Source organism: Heloderma suspectum, chromosome 12 (genome assembly GCF_057233095.1).
Source record: "Heloderma suspectum isolate Gila_16-S chromosome 12, 16-S_ref, whole genome shotgun sequence".
NCBI lineage: Eukaryota > Metazoa > Chordata > Lepidosauria > Squamata > Helodermatidae > Heloderma > Heloderma suspectum.
The window spans coordinates 10,849,403-10,866,214 of NC_139469.1; the positions used below are offsets into that span (position 1 = coordinate 10,849,403).

Below are 16,812 nucleotides of genomic sequence, written 5' to 3' on the forward strand. Positions count from 1 at the left end.
AAGGACGATGCTAAAATTAAAATTAACATTAAAAGTGGATAGCACCATATGCACAATGCGCCCAGTCAAATCCTAAGCCAGTTAAAGGCCAAGGTAAAAGGCGAATCTTTAAGGCCTGTTTGAAGGGCTGTGGTGATGGGGCCTGTTGGACATCAATCAGTCCACAAGTGAGGGGCCAGTACCAAGAAAGCCCTATCCTTCATGCCCATCAGCCTTATTGCTCTTAAAGGCGGGCACACAAATAGGGCCGCTGATGCTGACCTCAAAGTGTGGGCAGGTTGGTCAGGGTGAAGATGATCCTTCAAGTAACCTGGTCTCAAACCATCTAGAAGAAGGGCGTTGAACCCCTTTCAGCCCAAAGGTCAAATTCCATGTTGGAGAAGCTTTCAGGGGCCACATTCTAGGGCAGGGGGCTGAAGGAAAAAGGATTGAGGCCAAAAATACCAGCGTATTTTAGCTCTAAGTCCTTACAACCAATACTAAGCCTTAGGAGAGGCGAATACCAGCACTTAAAACTGGGTTCTGAAATGCACTGGCAATCAGTGCAACTGGTATAATATAGGTGTCACAGGATCTGACCACCTGGCACCTGCCAGTGCCCAAGCGGCCACATTATGTACCAGCTGAAGTTTTCAAACCATCTGTAAAGGCAGCCCTGTGCAGAGCCCATTAAGGTAATCCAGCCGTCTGCAGTCTCTTGTTGAGCTGAATGTTCCGTGAATCAAATCTGCCCGATGATGGAGACCTGTCACTAGACTCTCGCACTGAAGTTTGTACATATCGTTTGTATGTGTCGTGGCCCAGATGTTTTGGCCGACAACTCCCACCAGCCCTAGACTGCATAGCCAATGGTGAAGGATGATGGGAGTTGTAGGCCAAAACATCTGGAGGGCACAACTCCCATCATCCTTCACCATTGGCTATGCTGTCTAGGGCTGATGGGAGTTGTAGGCCAAAACATCTGGAGGGCACAACTCCCATCATCCTTGACCATTGCCTATGATGTCTAGGGCTGATGGGAGTTGTCCGCCAAAACATCTGGAGAGCCTCAACAAGTTGCCCACTCCTGGCACAGAGGAAGTCCGAGAAGGAGGAAAACAATTGAACAGAGACTTGACACTTCGTGGCTTTTCTTTGATGCGGTTGGTTCCTATTTAATACTAGCAGTTTATACGATAACACTCCTTTGCAAGATCATTTGCATTAATTAAAAAGCTAAAGATCTTTTGTTAAAGTTCAGTGTGTTTTATCAATTGAACCTATGCACTCAGAAGACGAAAGCACCACTGAATTCAATGGAGCTTACTCGCAGGTAACTATGCCGAGGATTAGTCATGCTTGTCGTTAACGAATTGGGCATTATGCTACATACCGCTGCTCTTTGGTGTGTGTGTGTGTGTGTGCGCGTGTGTGACCCACACATACTCATGATGAGATTCGCACTTCAAAATTCATCCCTACACCACTGGCTGGGACTCCAGTGAGGTCCACCAGCACCCACCCAGGCCCCCCAACTTCAGGCTTACCCAATGGTGGTAGTGGAAAGCAGCCATTTTGATTTCCCTTGCTGTACACCCTTGCTGTAGCGTCACTCCACAGCTTTGTGGGAAATTTAAACGGCCACCGACTCAGAGGCAAAATTGCCAGTTTAACAGGGGCTCACCAGATTCCAAGTGAGAATCCCGCAGCCCTTCCCAGGACCCTCACAAGTGGTTCTCAGACCAATACAGAGGGACTCTTCCATGAACAAGTCAACACGGGAGGCTAAAAGCCTCGAAAACCATGGCTCTTGGGGAAGAACAACAGCCATGTCCGCGTCATGTTAATCGAATTCTCCAGCTCACATGTCCGCAGGCTGCAAATCTAGCAGGACAGCACATGTGTGTGTCGGGGTGGGGGAAGAGAATGGTGTCTGGGCAAACGGCCCAACAGGAGAGCTTTTTGTTCACGTTGATTTGGCAGCAGGTGGCTGGCACACTTTGCCAGTGGCCACAGTTTCAAGCTGGTCACAATTGCATGTTGTGTTCTCCCCAGGGAAAGAGGAAGCAGGACCAGCTGGCATGAAGGTCGAGACTTTTGTTCCTCAAAACCTAGAAGAGGGAAGGAGATCGAGCACAAAGCCAGCATCAGCGTGTCTGCCCTTCTGCAAGGTGCACAGCCATTGTTCCTCCTGTGCCTGCAGGGCAGGTTTTGGACCGGCACCTGGCTCAAGCAGCATTTCTATCTGTCATGCACCCTCTTTCATCCGCCTGGCAGTTGTCACACGGCATTCTTCCCTTTGGAGAACCCTGAAGCCTTACCGGGGTGTGTGTGGATCCATCATCTGCTTATTTACAAAAGCAAATGTTGAGCAGGTAGTTGGGGGACGCAGAAGCACAAGGCGGCCTCCTGCTTGCAGTAGGCAGGGGGAGCTGAAGAAGGTCTTCCCAGACGAGCTTCAGGAATGAGCAGGTTCGTGCAGAGCAGACAATCTCTGAGAGAACCTGGGAAGCCCTCTGGAGCTGTCTTGGTAACCCCAGCACTTTGGAACCAGGGTGCCAGTTTGACAGTGCAAGTCTGAAAGGGGTGGGCAAGTTTTTTGAAGTTCAGGACCACATTTCCACAGTGGAAAATGGTCAGGCGCCAAAGTAAAAAGTGGATAGCAACGCCTCTTCGCCCTCTCTACCCTTCATCATCCATTCATATTCTCTCTCTCTCACACACGCACGCACGCATGCACACACACACACACACACACACACGCATGCACACCACCCATTCACACAAATATACAAAAGTACCCACCCCATTCATCTATAATTTCCCTTTCTCTCCATCATCCGTTCATTCTCCTCCCTCCCTCCCTCCCTCTCTCACGCACGCCACCCATTCACACAAATATACAAAAGTACCCACCCCATTCATCTATAACTTCCCTTTCTCTCCATCATCCGTTCATTCTCCTCCCTCCCTCCCTCTCTCATGCACGCACACCACCCATTCACACAAATATACAAAAGTACCCACCCCATTCACCTATCATTTCCCTTTCTCTCCATCATCCGTTCATTCTCCCTCCCTCCCTCCCTCCCTCCCTCACACACACACACACACACACCCTGTTCCCCCCTCCCCTGGTTCCCTCAATTTAGGAATGCTCCCATTCTTTTGAGCTGCCATCACTGTCGCTGCAAGGAGAAGTTGGGCGGGAGGGTGCTGTTGCACTCATGTCCTGCTTGTGGGTTTCCCACAGGCAACTGGTTGGCCATTGTGTGAAAAGAATGCTGGACTAGACAGACCTTGGTCTGATCCAGGAGGGCTCTCCTTACGAAAAGCAGAAGAGAGCGGCACACAAGAGGAGAACGAGCTGGCAAGTGGCCCCAGGTGCCACACAGGAGAGGGCCTACCTCTGTCCTAAACCATTACCACCACCATGGATTCCAATGACTTATGCACTGCAGAAGACACTTTGAAAGTCTGCATGAGATTTTGCATAAAAAAGGATAGCATTGATCATAGCAAAAGCAGTTTCCATAGTATTAGAAGGGAAGAAAAAAGGCTTTGAATATCCAGACCATAACACATACAGTAACTCAGCATTACTGCTCCTATTGGGAGCATGTCCACAACCACTGCAGTGCCCATTAGGACTATAATCTTTTGGCTGTTCGTCGGTGCAAACAAAATCAACATTTTATGTATTTTTTTCCCTATACAGCCCTTTTCTCAGTCTGTAAGAGGGACAAATATAAAAATTGCTTTAACCCACTGTGAATTGGTTATTGAAGGTTAAGTTGGATGTGCATTGTATATACTTGGGATACAGTTTACTTATTTTAGATAATGATGTTGTAGTAGTTATTACAGTATATATTTGTGTTGTGTGTGTGACCTATTTGTATATATATTTTAAAATGTAGATTTAAAAAGCATACCACAGTTCGTCAGAAAAGCTACCAGTGCTGCAATTTTCACCACCTACATCATAGCACGTGGCACCCCTTTCTTGTGATTTTCAGTGTTACTTGTGAGCATGGAAGCTGTTATACAATTATCATATGTGGACCACTTAGGGTCCATAGCGTTTCCATTTCACAGACTAGGAAGTGGGAAAGTATGCTTCTCTGCCAATTGTCTGTGCCTTTCCGCCAACAGACTTTGTACTCCAGGGCTATGCCACTTCCTGCCCTTATTTTTCAATACATCCTTGCCTGCGATGTTCAAGTTTTCCCTTGCTGCTCCCTATGCCTGGATCTCCTCCTGGACAACCTACAGAGTGCCAATCTTTCTCTCCCCCACCCTCTCAATTTAGATTGCAAGCACCTGTCAAACTTTGGGCAGGGAGATCAGACTTCAAATCTTCACTCATTCACAATGTTTATTCTATTTGGGACCAGGATACTTGAGAGAGTGCCTTCTCCCTTACCGACCTGTCCCGTCAATGTGGTAATCAGAGGGCATGGTCCTGGTGGTTCCGCATGGACCTATGGCCCAACTGGAGTCCACCAGGAGAAGGGCCTTCAGTGTGGCGGCTCCTTTCTTTGGAACTCTTTGCCCCTGGAGGTCAGGCAGGCACCAACATTGTGTTGCTTCTGGCGCCTCCTGAAAACAGCACCGTTCCAGGAGGCATTCCTTAACTGACCAGCCATGGTTTTATTGGCATTGTTTTTTAAAAAGCGTAATTTTAATATGGCGTTTTAATCTTTTAATCTTTTTAGTACTTTACCTTTTTTGTCCACCACTCTGAAATCTGTTTTAGATATGGAGCAGTATACAAACATTGTAAGTAAATAAAGTGTAATTAATTAATACATTACATTGATATCCCATCTTTCTTCCATTGTGGAACTCATGGCTATATGTGGTTCCCAGGCGGTCTCCCTTCCAAGCACTGGCAAGACCCAGACCTGTAGCTTCAGCAAGGTGGCTGCCTCTTGTGCCTTCAGATTCAGACCATGTTCATGGGGTGACTGTGGCTCACTCACTCACTCTCTAGCTAATAGGGCTAGGATAAAGTTGGGTAACCCATAGCCAACTACGATAGGGATGGGGAACCTCCAGAATCCCCCCTCTCGGCCACACCCCCTCCCCCAGTGTCCGCCTCTCTCTAGCACTGAGGAGGAAACTCTGCTCTTCAATCACTGAGGGGTCCAGCAAGGGCTGGACTTCGGGGCCAACATCCAGAGCCCCACAGGTGAGGAGGCCCCCAAATTGCCACCCAGAGTGGCAGGTGATGAGGGCAGCAGAAGCACGCTCCATGTTATTTCTGTAGTCATGGATGTCAGGGTTGCCCCTGAGCGCAGCGATCGGCAGAGTAGCTCGGAGTCTGAAGAAGAACCGCAAAACGTGGGGGAGGAAATTTCCCAGGCCTGGACAGAGATGGATAGGCCTGCTCCTCAAGCTTCAAAGGCACAGCTGGATGGAGAGGGCCCCTCTTCTCCTACCCCTGTGAGAGGTAGCGAGCAGGGAAAGGGGGGGCTGGCAGAGCCTGGATTCTTAGACGCTAGACACAAGAGAGTGAAATGGCAGGGGGAGAGCTTAGGCGATCTGTCCGACTGGCCCGAAGGGAACAGCTGCGCCCTCACGACATAAAGGCAGATCCCCCCCCCCCGACCCCTTAAGTTAGGACAGCAAGCTTGCCTGTTCCTCAGACGGTCACTGACAATTAGCAACTGAATGACCCATTGAATTAAGTGGATTAAAAGCCTTGGAACTGAAGTCTCTTGCCTGTGTTTTGATTTGGCTTTTGAAGTTTTACAGCAGGGGCAAAGGGAAACATGACATGATGGTGCTATGCTTTGAATTTAAAATGAAAAACTGCACATGATCAGAGTATCTATAAAAAAGAAATCAGGATGGCAAGCAGTTTTTGTTACTGTTCTAACATATTAGGAACGCAGAAGCAGTTGTAAATCATGGAATCGTGATTTGGGGCTGGGGGCAAGAGAAAGGCTAGTTGCGTGCTTCACAACTGAAGTAAATACCCATGGCTGTCTACAGGACGCTCCCATAAGGCCATTCCGTCTAGGGTCTAAAATTGCCTAGCATCATTACTGACACCTGGCCAGGGCCTGTCTTTTCAACATCTACATGTAAAGCACCAAGCGTGTCTATTGACTTTATTATTTATTTTAGGAATTCATATGCTGCCTGGGAATGGTGGGAGATGTAGTCCAAACACATCTGGAGGGCACCAGGCTGGGGTAGCTTGGGTTATAGGATTAAGTGGACTGCACAAGTTAGGAGCAGTATTGCAAGAAAAATCAGCCAGAACATGGTGGGTTCATAACTGGCAGGTATTTGAGAGGAAGCTTTTGTGGGCTGTCCTTGTGTGCTTGGCTTCATTCCAAGTGTAGAGACCTCATTCACATCTTGGCCTCCCCCACACCTGACTACCAAGCTGTCTGGGCCTGCAAATCCGACTTGGCATTAGCCAGCTGTCAGAAACAATTAAGGAGTTACAATCTAAGACCTATTACATTCAGCTCCTTGGGGACCTCAGACTATTTTCCAAGTGAACGTTCAGTCATAGCTTTGAGCCCAGGCTCTGAACGTAATGGCAAACAAAGATGCAAAAAAGAAGCATACAGAGGGACAGGCATACCTGTTTGGTTAGCTCAATACAACCAAGGTTCGTCTGCCATCACAGCAAGTCCAATTCCTGCTGCTTGTCGCTCCTTCTCATTTTGTGACTCACCGAGCAGCCATTACATCTGCATATTCTGTGATAGCCCAGAATGTAGTATCGGGAATAAAATCCATTTAAAAAATAACAACAAACCCAAACCCAAGTTGCTAGCCCTTATGGCTGTATAGATATGTCTGGAAGCGTGTGGGAAGGAATCTCAGGGAGTTTACAGTGGCTGCGGAATTGACTTTTTTTGGTGAAAATTTTGATTTACTTAAAAACCAATCTTATGAACTCCCTGGACTGACACAAAAGGACTATAGGGAAGTCCTTTTCCATTATATGGCCAGATCCAAGAACAAGCAGGGAGATCAGAGTTCGAATCCCCACTCAGTCATGATATGAGGTTTGTGGGGCGACCTTGGGTCTGTCTTACTCTCTAATGGAGCTGTTGTGAAAATAAAGTGGGGTAACCAGTATCTATCTATGCCAGGGATGGGGAACTTCCAGAGTGTGTGTGTGTGTGGGGGGGGGTCCCTTCCAGGCCCTGTCCCTTCTCCCAGTGCTAGAGAAAGGCAGCCTCTCTCTAGCTCTGAGGAGGAAACCCCGCTCTTATCTCTAATAATTGAAAGGACTCCACTTAGAAAGGGACTTCTCAGGACTACAGAAACACTGCCTTTCTCTAGCGCTGAGTAGTGAAAACCAGCTCTTATCTCCGATCAGTGATCTATAATATCATATAGGAGACAGCTGAAGGTGGAAACTGAAACATGCTTTGCTTCAAGACTTTTAACAAGTTATTAAACCCACAAGAATTTTTAGTGGCTTGCCTAGCCACACAGACTTATAACACTTGTGGTACATAGATGACCAGCAAGAAAAGGAATAAAATGCTTCCACTGTACAATTGTATCCCTGCCACATGATCTGAAGGTGTTTCTTACACATCACAGATGGGGAGGAAAGAGGTGATGGAAGAAGGAACCGTAGCTCAATGGCAGAGCACCTGCTCAGCATGGAGAAGGCCTGAGATTCCATTCCCGACACCCCCAATTCAAAGGATCGGGTAGCAGATGAGGAGAAGCCTTCTGCTTGAGACTGTGGAGCGGGGGTCTTCAACCTTTATGGGTCAGTGGGCACATCTGCCATTTGAGAGGGTTTCATGGGTGCTCTCACAAAATGGCTGCCTAGATACTAGGCAGAGGTGGGGGCTAAGCTCCAAAACACAAAAACACTCTTTGGAACCCCCAAAAAGATGGCACTGTGCTTTGCTGCATGCCAGCCTCCTAATTTTTTAAAAAGTGTAATTAAAAAGAAATCTTAAGAAAGAAACTAAAAATCAGGATGGGCAGGAAGCCTGGCGAGCCCCCAAAGAGGAGTCTGCGAGCACACTGATGCCCATGGGCACTATGTTGGACACCCCCCAACCCCAGAGACCCATTCCCAGTCAGAGTAGACAACAGATGGACAAACTGCCTAGCCTGCTATAAGGCAGCTTCCAGCGTATACTGAAAGCTGTCAACTTAACCACCATGAACCATGAATGCTACCTTGGTGGGGCTACTGAAGTTTTGTTAAGTTTTAGTGTATCTAATACACTAGTGAGAACACACAAAAGAGATTCAGCACACAAAACTTAAAGTTGTGAGAGTTTATTGCATATGTAACAAAAATGAACATGACCCCTTGGGCCCAGCCTACTATACAATCACTGTTTATTCCAGCTGGCTCCATAACCACGTTAAATAGAACTAGTATTTCATTAAATACTTTGATTTAGACATAAAATGAAAAACATTAGTGTACAACTTTTTCACAAAATAAAATCCGCAATAAAAATGGTGAGAAGAATAACAAGGGTAGCAGCAATACTTAAAAACAAGACGTTACAAAATAATAAGTTAAAAATACATTATAAAGTGGTTGAGGAACAAAAAAAAATGAACAGAGCAAAAACAAATACGTACTGCATTTCTAGAAAACGTTCTGTGCTCTACAGTGTAGAATACTGGGTACTGGCTAAACGAGGGTTGGGAGGGGAAGGGGATTTTGAATGATATTTGAGGTTTTATAAACCACACCCAATGCTGAGCAAGAAGTCTCTTTAAAAACAAGAAGTTGGTCCAATATATTCAGGTTTGACTTAGAGCTACTCACACCGTCCAAATTTATAACACAAAAGGAGTGGTGATTTCCTACATCCCTGAGTGCATAAATGCAGGATGATGCATTTCAGGGCAAGCAAACAGAAAGAAAAAAAAAAACAACGCACAAAGATTTGCAGCACTGGACTAGTTACTGAAGACCACTTTAGGAGGCTCTGGATGGGATAACCTGGCTGAGGGCATAGGAAGCACAGATGCCTTGCCCTTCCTGTTCCTCTGTAGCTCCATCTCAACCAAAATAACAGTTTTGCATCTCCTGGATGGGGGAAGATACAGGCAAGAGTAGGAAGCTTCCTGTTCACTTCACTACACCATTCCGCCTTAAGGTAGACTTAACACTTGTCTGCCACAAACCTGCTCTAGATGGTAATAATATATCAAGAGGCTACAGTAGAGAAAATGTAAAAGCATCAAGTTTGCTTTGCATTCTTTGCTCGGATGGTGTAACGGCCAAAAAGCTGACAGCAACAGGGATGCTCAAGCTTCGCAGACTGCAACCACAAAAGAATCCCACCTTCTCAGTCATCTTTTACAGCTTCTTTGTTGGAGAAGGAGATGTGGGCTCTCCAAGCGTAAGCATAAGCGAGTGGTCTATGTTGCTCTTGCCAGCACCCTGGAAAAACAGCACGAAGCCAAACTTTTGTCTAGCTTGCTTGTTTTCTCCAGCACCAGCTGATCCTGCCTCAAACATGCGGAATTGCAGCAAACTGTCTACTTGGACCCTTGGTTGTTGGAACAGAGGCACAAAATCTTTAGGACCCAACAATGGGAACTGTGAAGAGGATTTTGGGGAGGTACTTCTTCCATCTACTATCCTAGAGGAGCCAGCTACACGGTGTGGTCTGAACGTCGACCCAGGGCCAATTCTCATGCTATCTTTGGAGTGTGGCTGCCCTGTCTGTGTGGTCTGAAGCATGTTCATTCACTGCTCATTCACTTGTCCTCCATTTCAAACATTCCTGGTGCAGAATGGACTCCAAAGACTCAGAAGCTGCAACCACACGGCAAGAGTAATGCAAGAACTGGCCTCCAGATAGACAATCGTCAGTATTACTTTTGTTACTCTTACGTGGCCATCTTGCTTGGCCTCTGAGCTTAAAGAAAACTTCTCACCTCTTGTGCCTCAGATCTACAGGGAACAGTCAGGGGAAATGTTTTGGGTGAGGTGGGGGGGATTTGTATCTCTACGGACATCTTACACATTCAGGTTCCACTGACGGGCTCCACTGAACAGCATCTGATCCCCATAGCCATTTGGAAAGCCAAGGTCATTAGATTTCTGTTATCCAGAGGGTCGCAAAAATGCTTAACTGAAGACTTGAATTCCAGATTCCTCAAACTCCCCTGATACAACCCCCACCCGAAATAACGCACAATGCAGTTAACTGGTCCCTTAAGTGCAACTGGATTCCAAAGGTCATTCCACATTAGGTCTTAGCTCACTTATAAAATCCAGCCCTTTAGCCACATGGTGCAAATATCACAAAAATCCCCATATTTCCATCACCAAATCACAAAAGTTACTTACAGTCAATCGAACAGACAGGAAAGACTTCAGGATTCTGACAAGTATCTAACTTTAGTTTGTCCTATCACAGTTTAAAGCTATTATCAATGCCAATGCCTTTAAATTGACAATAGAAATACCCTTGTAGACCAAAGAACATTTGACCCAATTCATTACACAAAGCCCAATTCATTACAAGGGAACATCAGTTAATAATGATCGTGGTTTTTAAATTAGGAAGAAAGTCTTATGACCCAAGTCACATTTGATGGTTATTGGGCCTTTCTGCCAAGAAGTGTTAGCTTATTACAAATACTGCCTTGCTGCCTGTTGTGCAAACTAATAAATGTGTTTGACTATAGTAACCTCACCACTGTGATTCTCCTCCATCAAGGAAGCCATGTTAAACCAGTGACTTAATCCTAACCTTGAACATTAGCTTCAGGTGTATGAAAGTGGGGGATGGGAGAAGAGGAGGAGGAGAGAAGAGAGGATGAAAGCAGTACTCTGGGTTACTCAACATCTACGGGGTAAAACCACTGTGTTAGACCTTTTCACTATATACTCCTCTTTCAATAGAGTCATTCTCCAGTCCTGATGGCTCAATAATGGAACTTGGTTCCGTTAGCTTTTGCTTTTAGCTATTTCTTCTTAAAAGGATTTCTGCAATTTCAAGTCAATGAAAGCATCTGAGACTGTCAGAAAAAAGGATGTTTTTCAGACTGGGCTGTGTCTCCTTGGCACATTCTTTCACATATGCCAATAATCACACAGAGAAGAGAAGCAAGTCCACAGAAAAAAAAATCTGTCTCATGTACAAAGCATCCAAAATGAAAACTTACCTCCCAGTTCAAGATGGCTTGGAGTCCTCTCTCTTTCTTTTTCTCTCTCCTAAGAATCAAGCCATTGCACTCACACAAAGAGCTTCCTGTCAAGTAATAACCTTTAGTTGTGTGTGCCTGTGGAGCTATTTTCTGCTAACCATTCTTTAATGGGTATCCTGAAATGTGCAATTTGAAATTCCTGTGCCAGTCTTATTTCCATAGCTTCTGGACTCTACAAGGGCTCAGGACTGCGTTAAGACGAAACATCCATATACACCTATCAGTTGAAAGTCCTCAGCAAACCAATCTCAAGATACTCAACTACAGTTTGATACTCCTATAAAAAAGACCACAGGTCATTGACCTTATCACAATATGTGTTACGAGTCTAGCAGAATATCTCGGGTCGCCAGAGCCAAATGCTGAACCTGGCTGCCTTTAGTTTTGCGGGAAATGAAAAAAAAAGGGAGGGATTATTGTAACAAAAGGGAGAAAAGTATGGTTGGAAACCACCAACAAAAGCCACCCCCCACCCAAACACCACCACAGGAAGGGAAACAGCCTCAGCTCCCCTAGTTGTCGAGTGTCCCAATGCTTCAGACAAAAGAAGTTCACAGCAAGCTTCTTCTTACAGCTTTTGATTTGGTGGTCCATGAGCTAGTAACTGTTTCCTTTGGTTGTCCATTCACTCCACTGCAAATCCACAAGTTTCTTCCACAGCTGTCAGTAGCTTTTCATAAAGCTTCTCGTAGGACTCATAAGGCGGAATGTCAATTCGGTTAAAGCTGCAGATGGTAAAAAGACTGGCGTTAGCATGCTGCTGTCTCTGATATCAGAGATTTAACTTGAAAACTTTGTTCTGCGAAAGAATATACATGGAGGAACACTGAATATAGAAGAAAAACAAAAACATGGCATGACTGGCCTATTCAAAAGCTTTCAGAGGCACTGACTGGAGGTGGGGTTGAGAGCGCTAAACTCTAAAAGATGATTTAAGCATTCTGATAAAATGCCTTTTTGCTGTCATTTGGCTTTCAAAAACAATTCTTAGAATTCCTCTGCTGGAATTCTTCTTTTGCATAAAAGAAAATACTAAAAACCACTGAGTGCCACAGCTAACACGTCAAGCGTCTCAAATAGATATTTTGCTAAAGCAGTGATGTTCACTGGGAAACTGCCAACAGATGCAGATAAAAACATTATTTTGCAGAAGAAAACAATTCTAATAAGGGTAAACGAATGTACAAGCACACAAATTGCTCATCACCCCCTCCCCAAGTGCAGCTAACTTACCTCCCATCTCTTGTTATGAAACACAAACTCAAACCTCCCACTCACCCATATTCCTAAACCACCACCATCTCCTTTTAAGACAGGAACACAGACAGTCAAGTTGTCCCCGCTCATGGGCAGAGAGTAAATTGGTATGAATCTCCCCCTGCACGATGAGCATCATCTGAGGCCTTTCTCCAAATGCCTCCTCCACGGGAGGTTTGGAGGACGGCAACAAGGGAGAGGGCCTTCTCGCTGGTCCCCACCCCCACCCCCACCCCTGATTATGCAACGCTTTCCCCAGTGAGTCTGCCTGGCACCATTGCCCTCTTTTTGGTGCCAGGTTAAGACCATTCTTTACTTCCAGACATTTGACAATATATGATGGGGTTTTAATGGATCCTGTGACTTCTTATTGTTGATTGGTAAAATTTTGTACACACACACACACACACACACACACGTGTGCGTGTATGTGTGTGTATAAAAGATAGAAAGACTAATAACAGAGTATTAAAAATACATTTTAAGCTAAACGTTTTGTCTTCCGCCCTCATCAGTATATACTCCCATGATCCCTTACCACTGGCTATGCTGGCTATGGCTAATGGGAGCTGTAGGCCAAAACACCTGGAGGGCTACAACTTGCCCACCCCTGATCTAGACATACACCAAACGTTACTATATTGTCATAACACCATCTCCATTTTTTCTGGATGGAGATTTGCCATTTTATCTGGCTAGCTGTGTACACAGATTCACAGGCACAGTCCGCAGACTGGCGGACAGAAAAGCAGTCTTACCAGGTATGAGCTTTTGGAAGGTTGTCCGTGTTTGCATCTATCAAATGGATGGTGAAAAGCCTGGGCCCTGCAGCGCCTGTAGAACCTTGCAAACAGACATTCTAGTTAAGGTCCTTCAAAAACACCGCTATACCACACCAGCCACTTCTCTGATGCACACAACCTCTGACATCAGTAAGCGCAAGAGTACCAAGTCACAGATCCTATGAATGGGTGTGTGCACGCCCGCACACACTAGCCTAGAGAGAAACAACATGGGAGTTCACACACTTCATTGCGAAAGAGCCACAGAGCACAGGCTTTGCAAGCAGGAGGCCCCCTGTTTCATCTCCAGCATCTCCAATTACAAGGATCCCAAGGAAGACCCCACTCTGCCTGAGACCCTGGGGAGCTGCTGACAGTCAGGACAGATGGTATTGGGATGGATGTACCTATGGCTGGACTCTGTAAGCCTGCTTTATTTATTACATACGGAGTCACGGATTTCTCTAATGGAGGAGTTTATGGTGTATTTACACAGAGCAGAATCATGGGGGGACTGATGGCAGGTTACCAGGACTGAAGAAGTATGCCACTGTCAGTCCCCAGCCAAGCGTGCTAACTCAGCCTCCCTATCAGTCACCTTGCAGAGCCTTGAAGCCCTGAAGAGGAACCCGTGTGGAGCCTGTCACAAACTGCAGCAGCCTCGCCCTTCTCTCCTCATCAAAGGCTTCCACTGCTTGCCAGAACCACTTGACAATATTGCTGTCAGCCATGCAGTGCTTGAGGCGCGTGTTGGACTTCCAGTCGTTCAAGTCAATCTTATCCAGGCCACCTATTATGAGCTGATGCATTGGAAACACACATTTTCAGTCGCAAGCACCAGAACAATATGGGACTGTACATTCACAATCACACGAGACAGCGGCTTAATGTCAGTCAGATGAGGAATATCCCGATGGGCTGCCCTACAAGAAATGTTCAGACACTCAGGGGGTTGGACTTGGTGGTCTTGTAGGCCCCTTCCAACCCTACTATTCTATGATTCTGTAACTCCTCTGCTCCTGCTGCACTGTGGCCTGTTTAGTTCCCTGTTACACTATTTCTATGGCAACTCTTTTTTACATTGCAAACTGCACTAACCAGCATCTACTTGGAGCTGTCCTCTAGAACAGAGGTTCTCAAACTGTGGTCCACGAGCTCCATTCTGACAATGGAGATTGAGGCCATTTTGACCAGGGCCAAATTATTATCCTGGACTAGGGCCCATGGTTTTTGTAATACATGTCTGGTGCGGCCAAGTAATTTTCCCCTAAAAATTTACAAGTGAAATGGGCCCTTTCAGGGGCCTGGCCCAGGGTCCATGATTTTCATACTATGGCACTCGTTTAGATGATGTGGATACTGAAGAAAAAATATTAAAATATGAGTTTATTTATTTATTACATTTTTATACTGCCCAATAGCCGAAGCTCTCTGGGTGGTTCACAACAGTTCTGTGCTTTGATTTGCTGAAGAAAAAAAGCTGAAGTGGTCTGCTGAGACAAACCTGCCAGCTGCCTCCAGAGTCCTGTCCATTTCTGAAAGAACTGGGTATGGAGAGCTGCACTTCAGTATTTTTTGTTCCACCTCTTTGAACAAGTAAAAAACATTGCTGTTGTTTTTTAAAGCAACGGCCATAACAAGACAGAAATGACAGAGACTAACAAACAGGAAGCAAGGAGAGACTCCTGCCTAGCCTCGTGTCAGAAATCTGAAGAAAAATCAAAACTTAAAAAGAAAAGTCACTGCTCTCTAGTCTACATTTGGGAGTCACTGATTAACCCTGCTCTCCTATGGAAGGCAGAGCCAAGACTGAGATGGGTTCCTTCCCTTCCGGGTGGATACAAGTCTGATCTGATTGGCCCTGATTTCCAAGGAACAGGGAGTTAGCTTTTTCCTGCCTGCTCCACTCCTTCACTGACTAGGAACCAGCAATTTCCAAGTGGTCTGTCACAAGCAATTTTCAAGTTGGGGGGGGGAGCAGAGAGAGGAAGGTCTGAGGACTGCTGCTCTAGAGTATAAACCAACAGATCCTGGCAGCCTGAAATTGCAGGCTTCTTGGGTGTAAGGAACAATTTAGCAAGTGCTTTGAGGGCTACCACAGCAGCTGTGGAACCTATTTTGCTCTTAAGTGACACAACAGTTGCTCTGGAAAGATGTCCTATGAAGTTAACTTAATATAAAGAATGGTACAGTTGTAGGTGCTGCACTTCCAAGTTTGAAGCAAATGGCAGTTCCAAGTTCCATACGTAGTCTTTCCCTTTTCTCACACACACACATACACACACACACACACACATACACACACACACACACACCCCTGTAGCATCCACGGAAGACCATGTAGAAAAGCAGACATTAGACAACTTTTTCTAAAGAGATTAAATTTGACTTCATCATTACAGGATCAGCTTTATTACTAAAACTGCCCTGGGCTTGAGTGCCTTGCTTATTTATATATCAAGTCCAGGCCCCTAATTAAGACAATGTTCTTTAACATTAGTGAGAAGCAATAAGCAACTCTAGCACAATCTAGTAGCTTCAGACAGCAACTCTATCTGTCACATTCAGTATGTAAAAGGGGAAAGCTTTTTTATTTTATTTTCTTTTAAAATAAGTCTATTTTTACTTTATGGAACAAATGAGTTAATTTGAATGATCTACTTGATACCTCAAGCTCCTTCTGGTCAAAAGGCTTCAGCAGATGTTGAGGAATAAGTTCATTAAAACCTTTTTGAAGAGCCAGGAACTGGGCCTCAATTCCTCTCATGAACCGCCAGTTGACATACAACCTGGGAGGGGGGAAAAACAAAACAAAATTGAGAACTGTACTCTGGGAGTGTACTCTGGGAGTGAAATAAAACTTTGCAAATTGGGCATGCTCAAGCTGTTTCAGGTTTTCTACCAGCTCCAAAAGAGGCAAAACTCTAGGCAGACTGCAACATTTCTTTACATAGATCTGATCCCTAGGTATAGTGAAGAGCATGCCTTCCCTTTCCACCCCCAACATCACTGGATCCATGCACTGGTGTAACTTAAAAAAAAGTATAAAATGCAATGCACTGTAGGCCCAGATCATGCTGTCAATTCCCACCATGGCTAGGGGGAAGATCTGGGTAAAGGGAAAGATCTGGGTAAAGTTATCCTCCAGTCTGGCCTTTGCATCAAGTTCCAAATTCTGTGTCAGGAAAACTGATTGGAAGAATGAGAAAACATGACTGTTTGGAGAAAGAGGCACAGTAGATGGAAGGCAGTGTCACAGAGAGGAAGGGCGCGTGGTACGAAATGGAGAAACCCCATCTGCAAAAGGACTACTGGACCCATTGGAGCCAGCTCTGGTTTCTGAGCCTTCAGCAGAAAGAGCGCAGCATTGCTCAGGGAGCTCTGATGCTACTGCAAGAAGTAAGTTTCACAGCCCAAGTGTAAGATGCGAGCCTTGTGGCAAATCAAGCTATCTGCAGCAGCCAGCAGTTCACATGCAGACATGTCAAGAGGCCACTGGATAACATTAATCTCTACAGTTGCAACACAGAACTCCAGCGTTCTCAACACACAACTGAAGGAGTCAAGAGGGGAGAGAATGCTACCGCCACCTCTGTAAAGGAAAATTCTT

The 16,812-nt window shown here is 45.6% G+C and overlaps 1 protein-coding gene across 4 annotated transcripts in view; it reads right to left on the bottom strand.

The window, feature by feature from the left end:
• Positions 1–8,310: 8,310 nt before the first annotated feature.
• The window catches only part of SMURF1 (SMAD specific E3 ubiquitin protein ligase 1), a 61,045-nt gene continuing 52,543 nt past the window's right edge, over positions 8,311–16,812 (bottom strand). For 2 of the 4 annotated variants that reach the window (XM_084818316.1, XM_084818318.1), the window contains 4 exons: positions 15,871–15,991; positions 13,801–14,002; positions 13,179–13,263; positions 8,311–11,888 (listed from right to left, as the gene is read on the bottom strand). In XM_084818316.1, the coding sequence (XP_084674442.1) occupies positions 11,789–11,888; positions 13,179–13,263; positions 13,801–14,002; positions 15,871–15,991 (508 nt within the window). In that variant the 3' untranslated portion in view covers positions 8,311–11,788. Of the gene's footprint in view, positions 11,889–13,178; positions 13,418–13,800; positions 14,003–15,870; positions 15,992–16,812 lie in introns of all 4 variants that reach the window. The other 2 variants (XR_014785522.1, XM_084818317.1) reach the window with 2 other exon arrangements.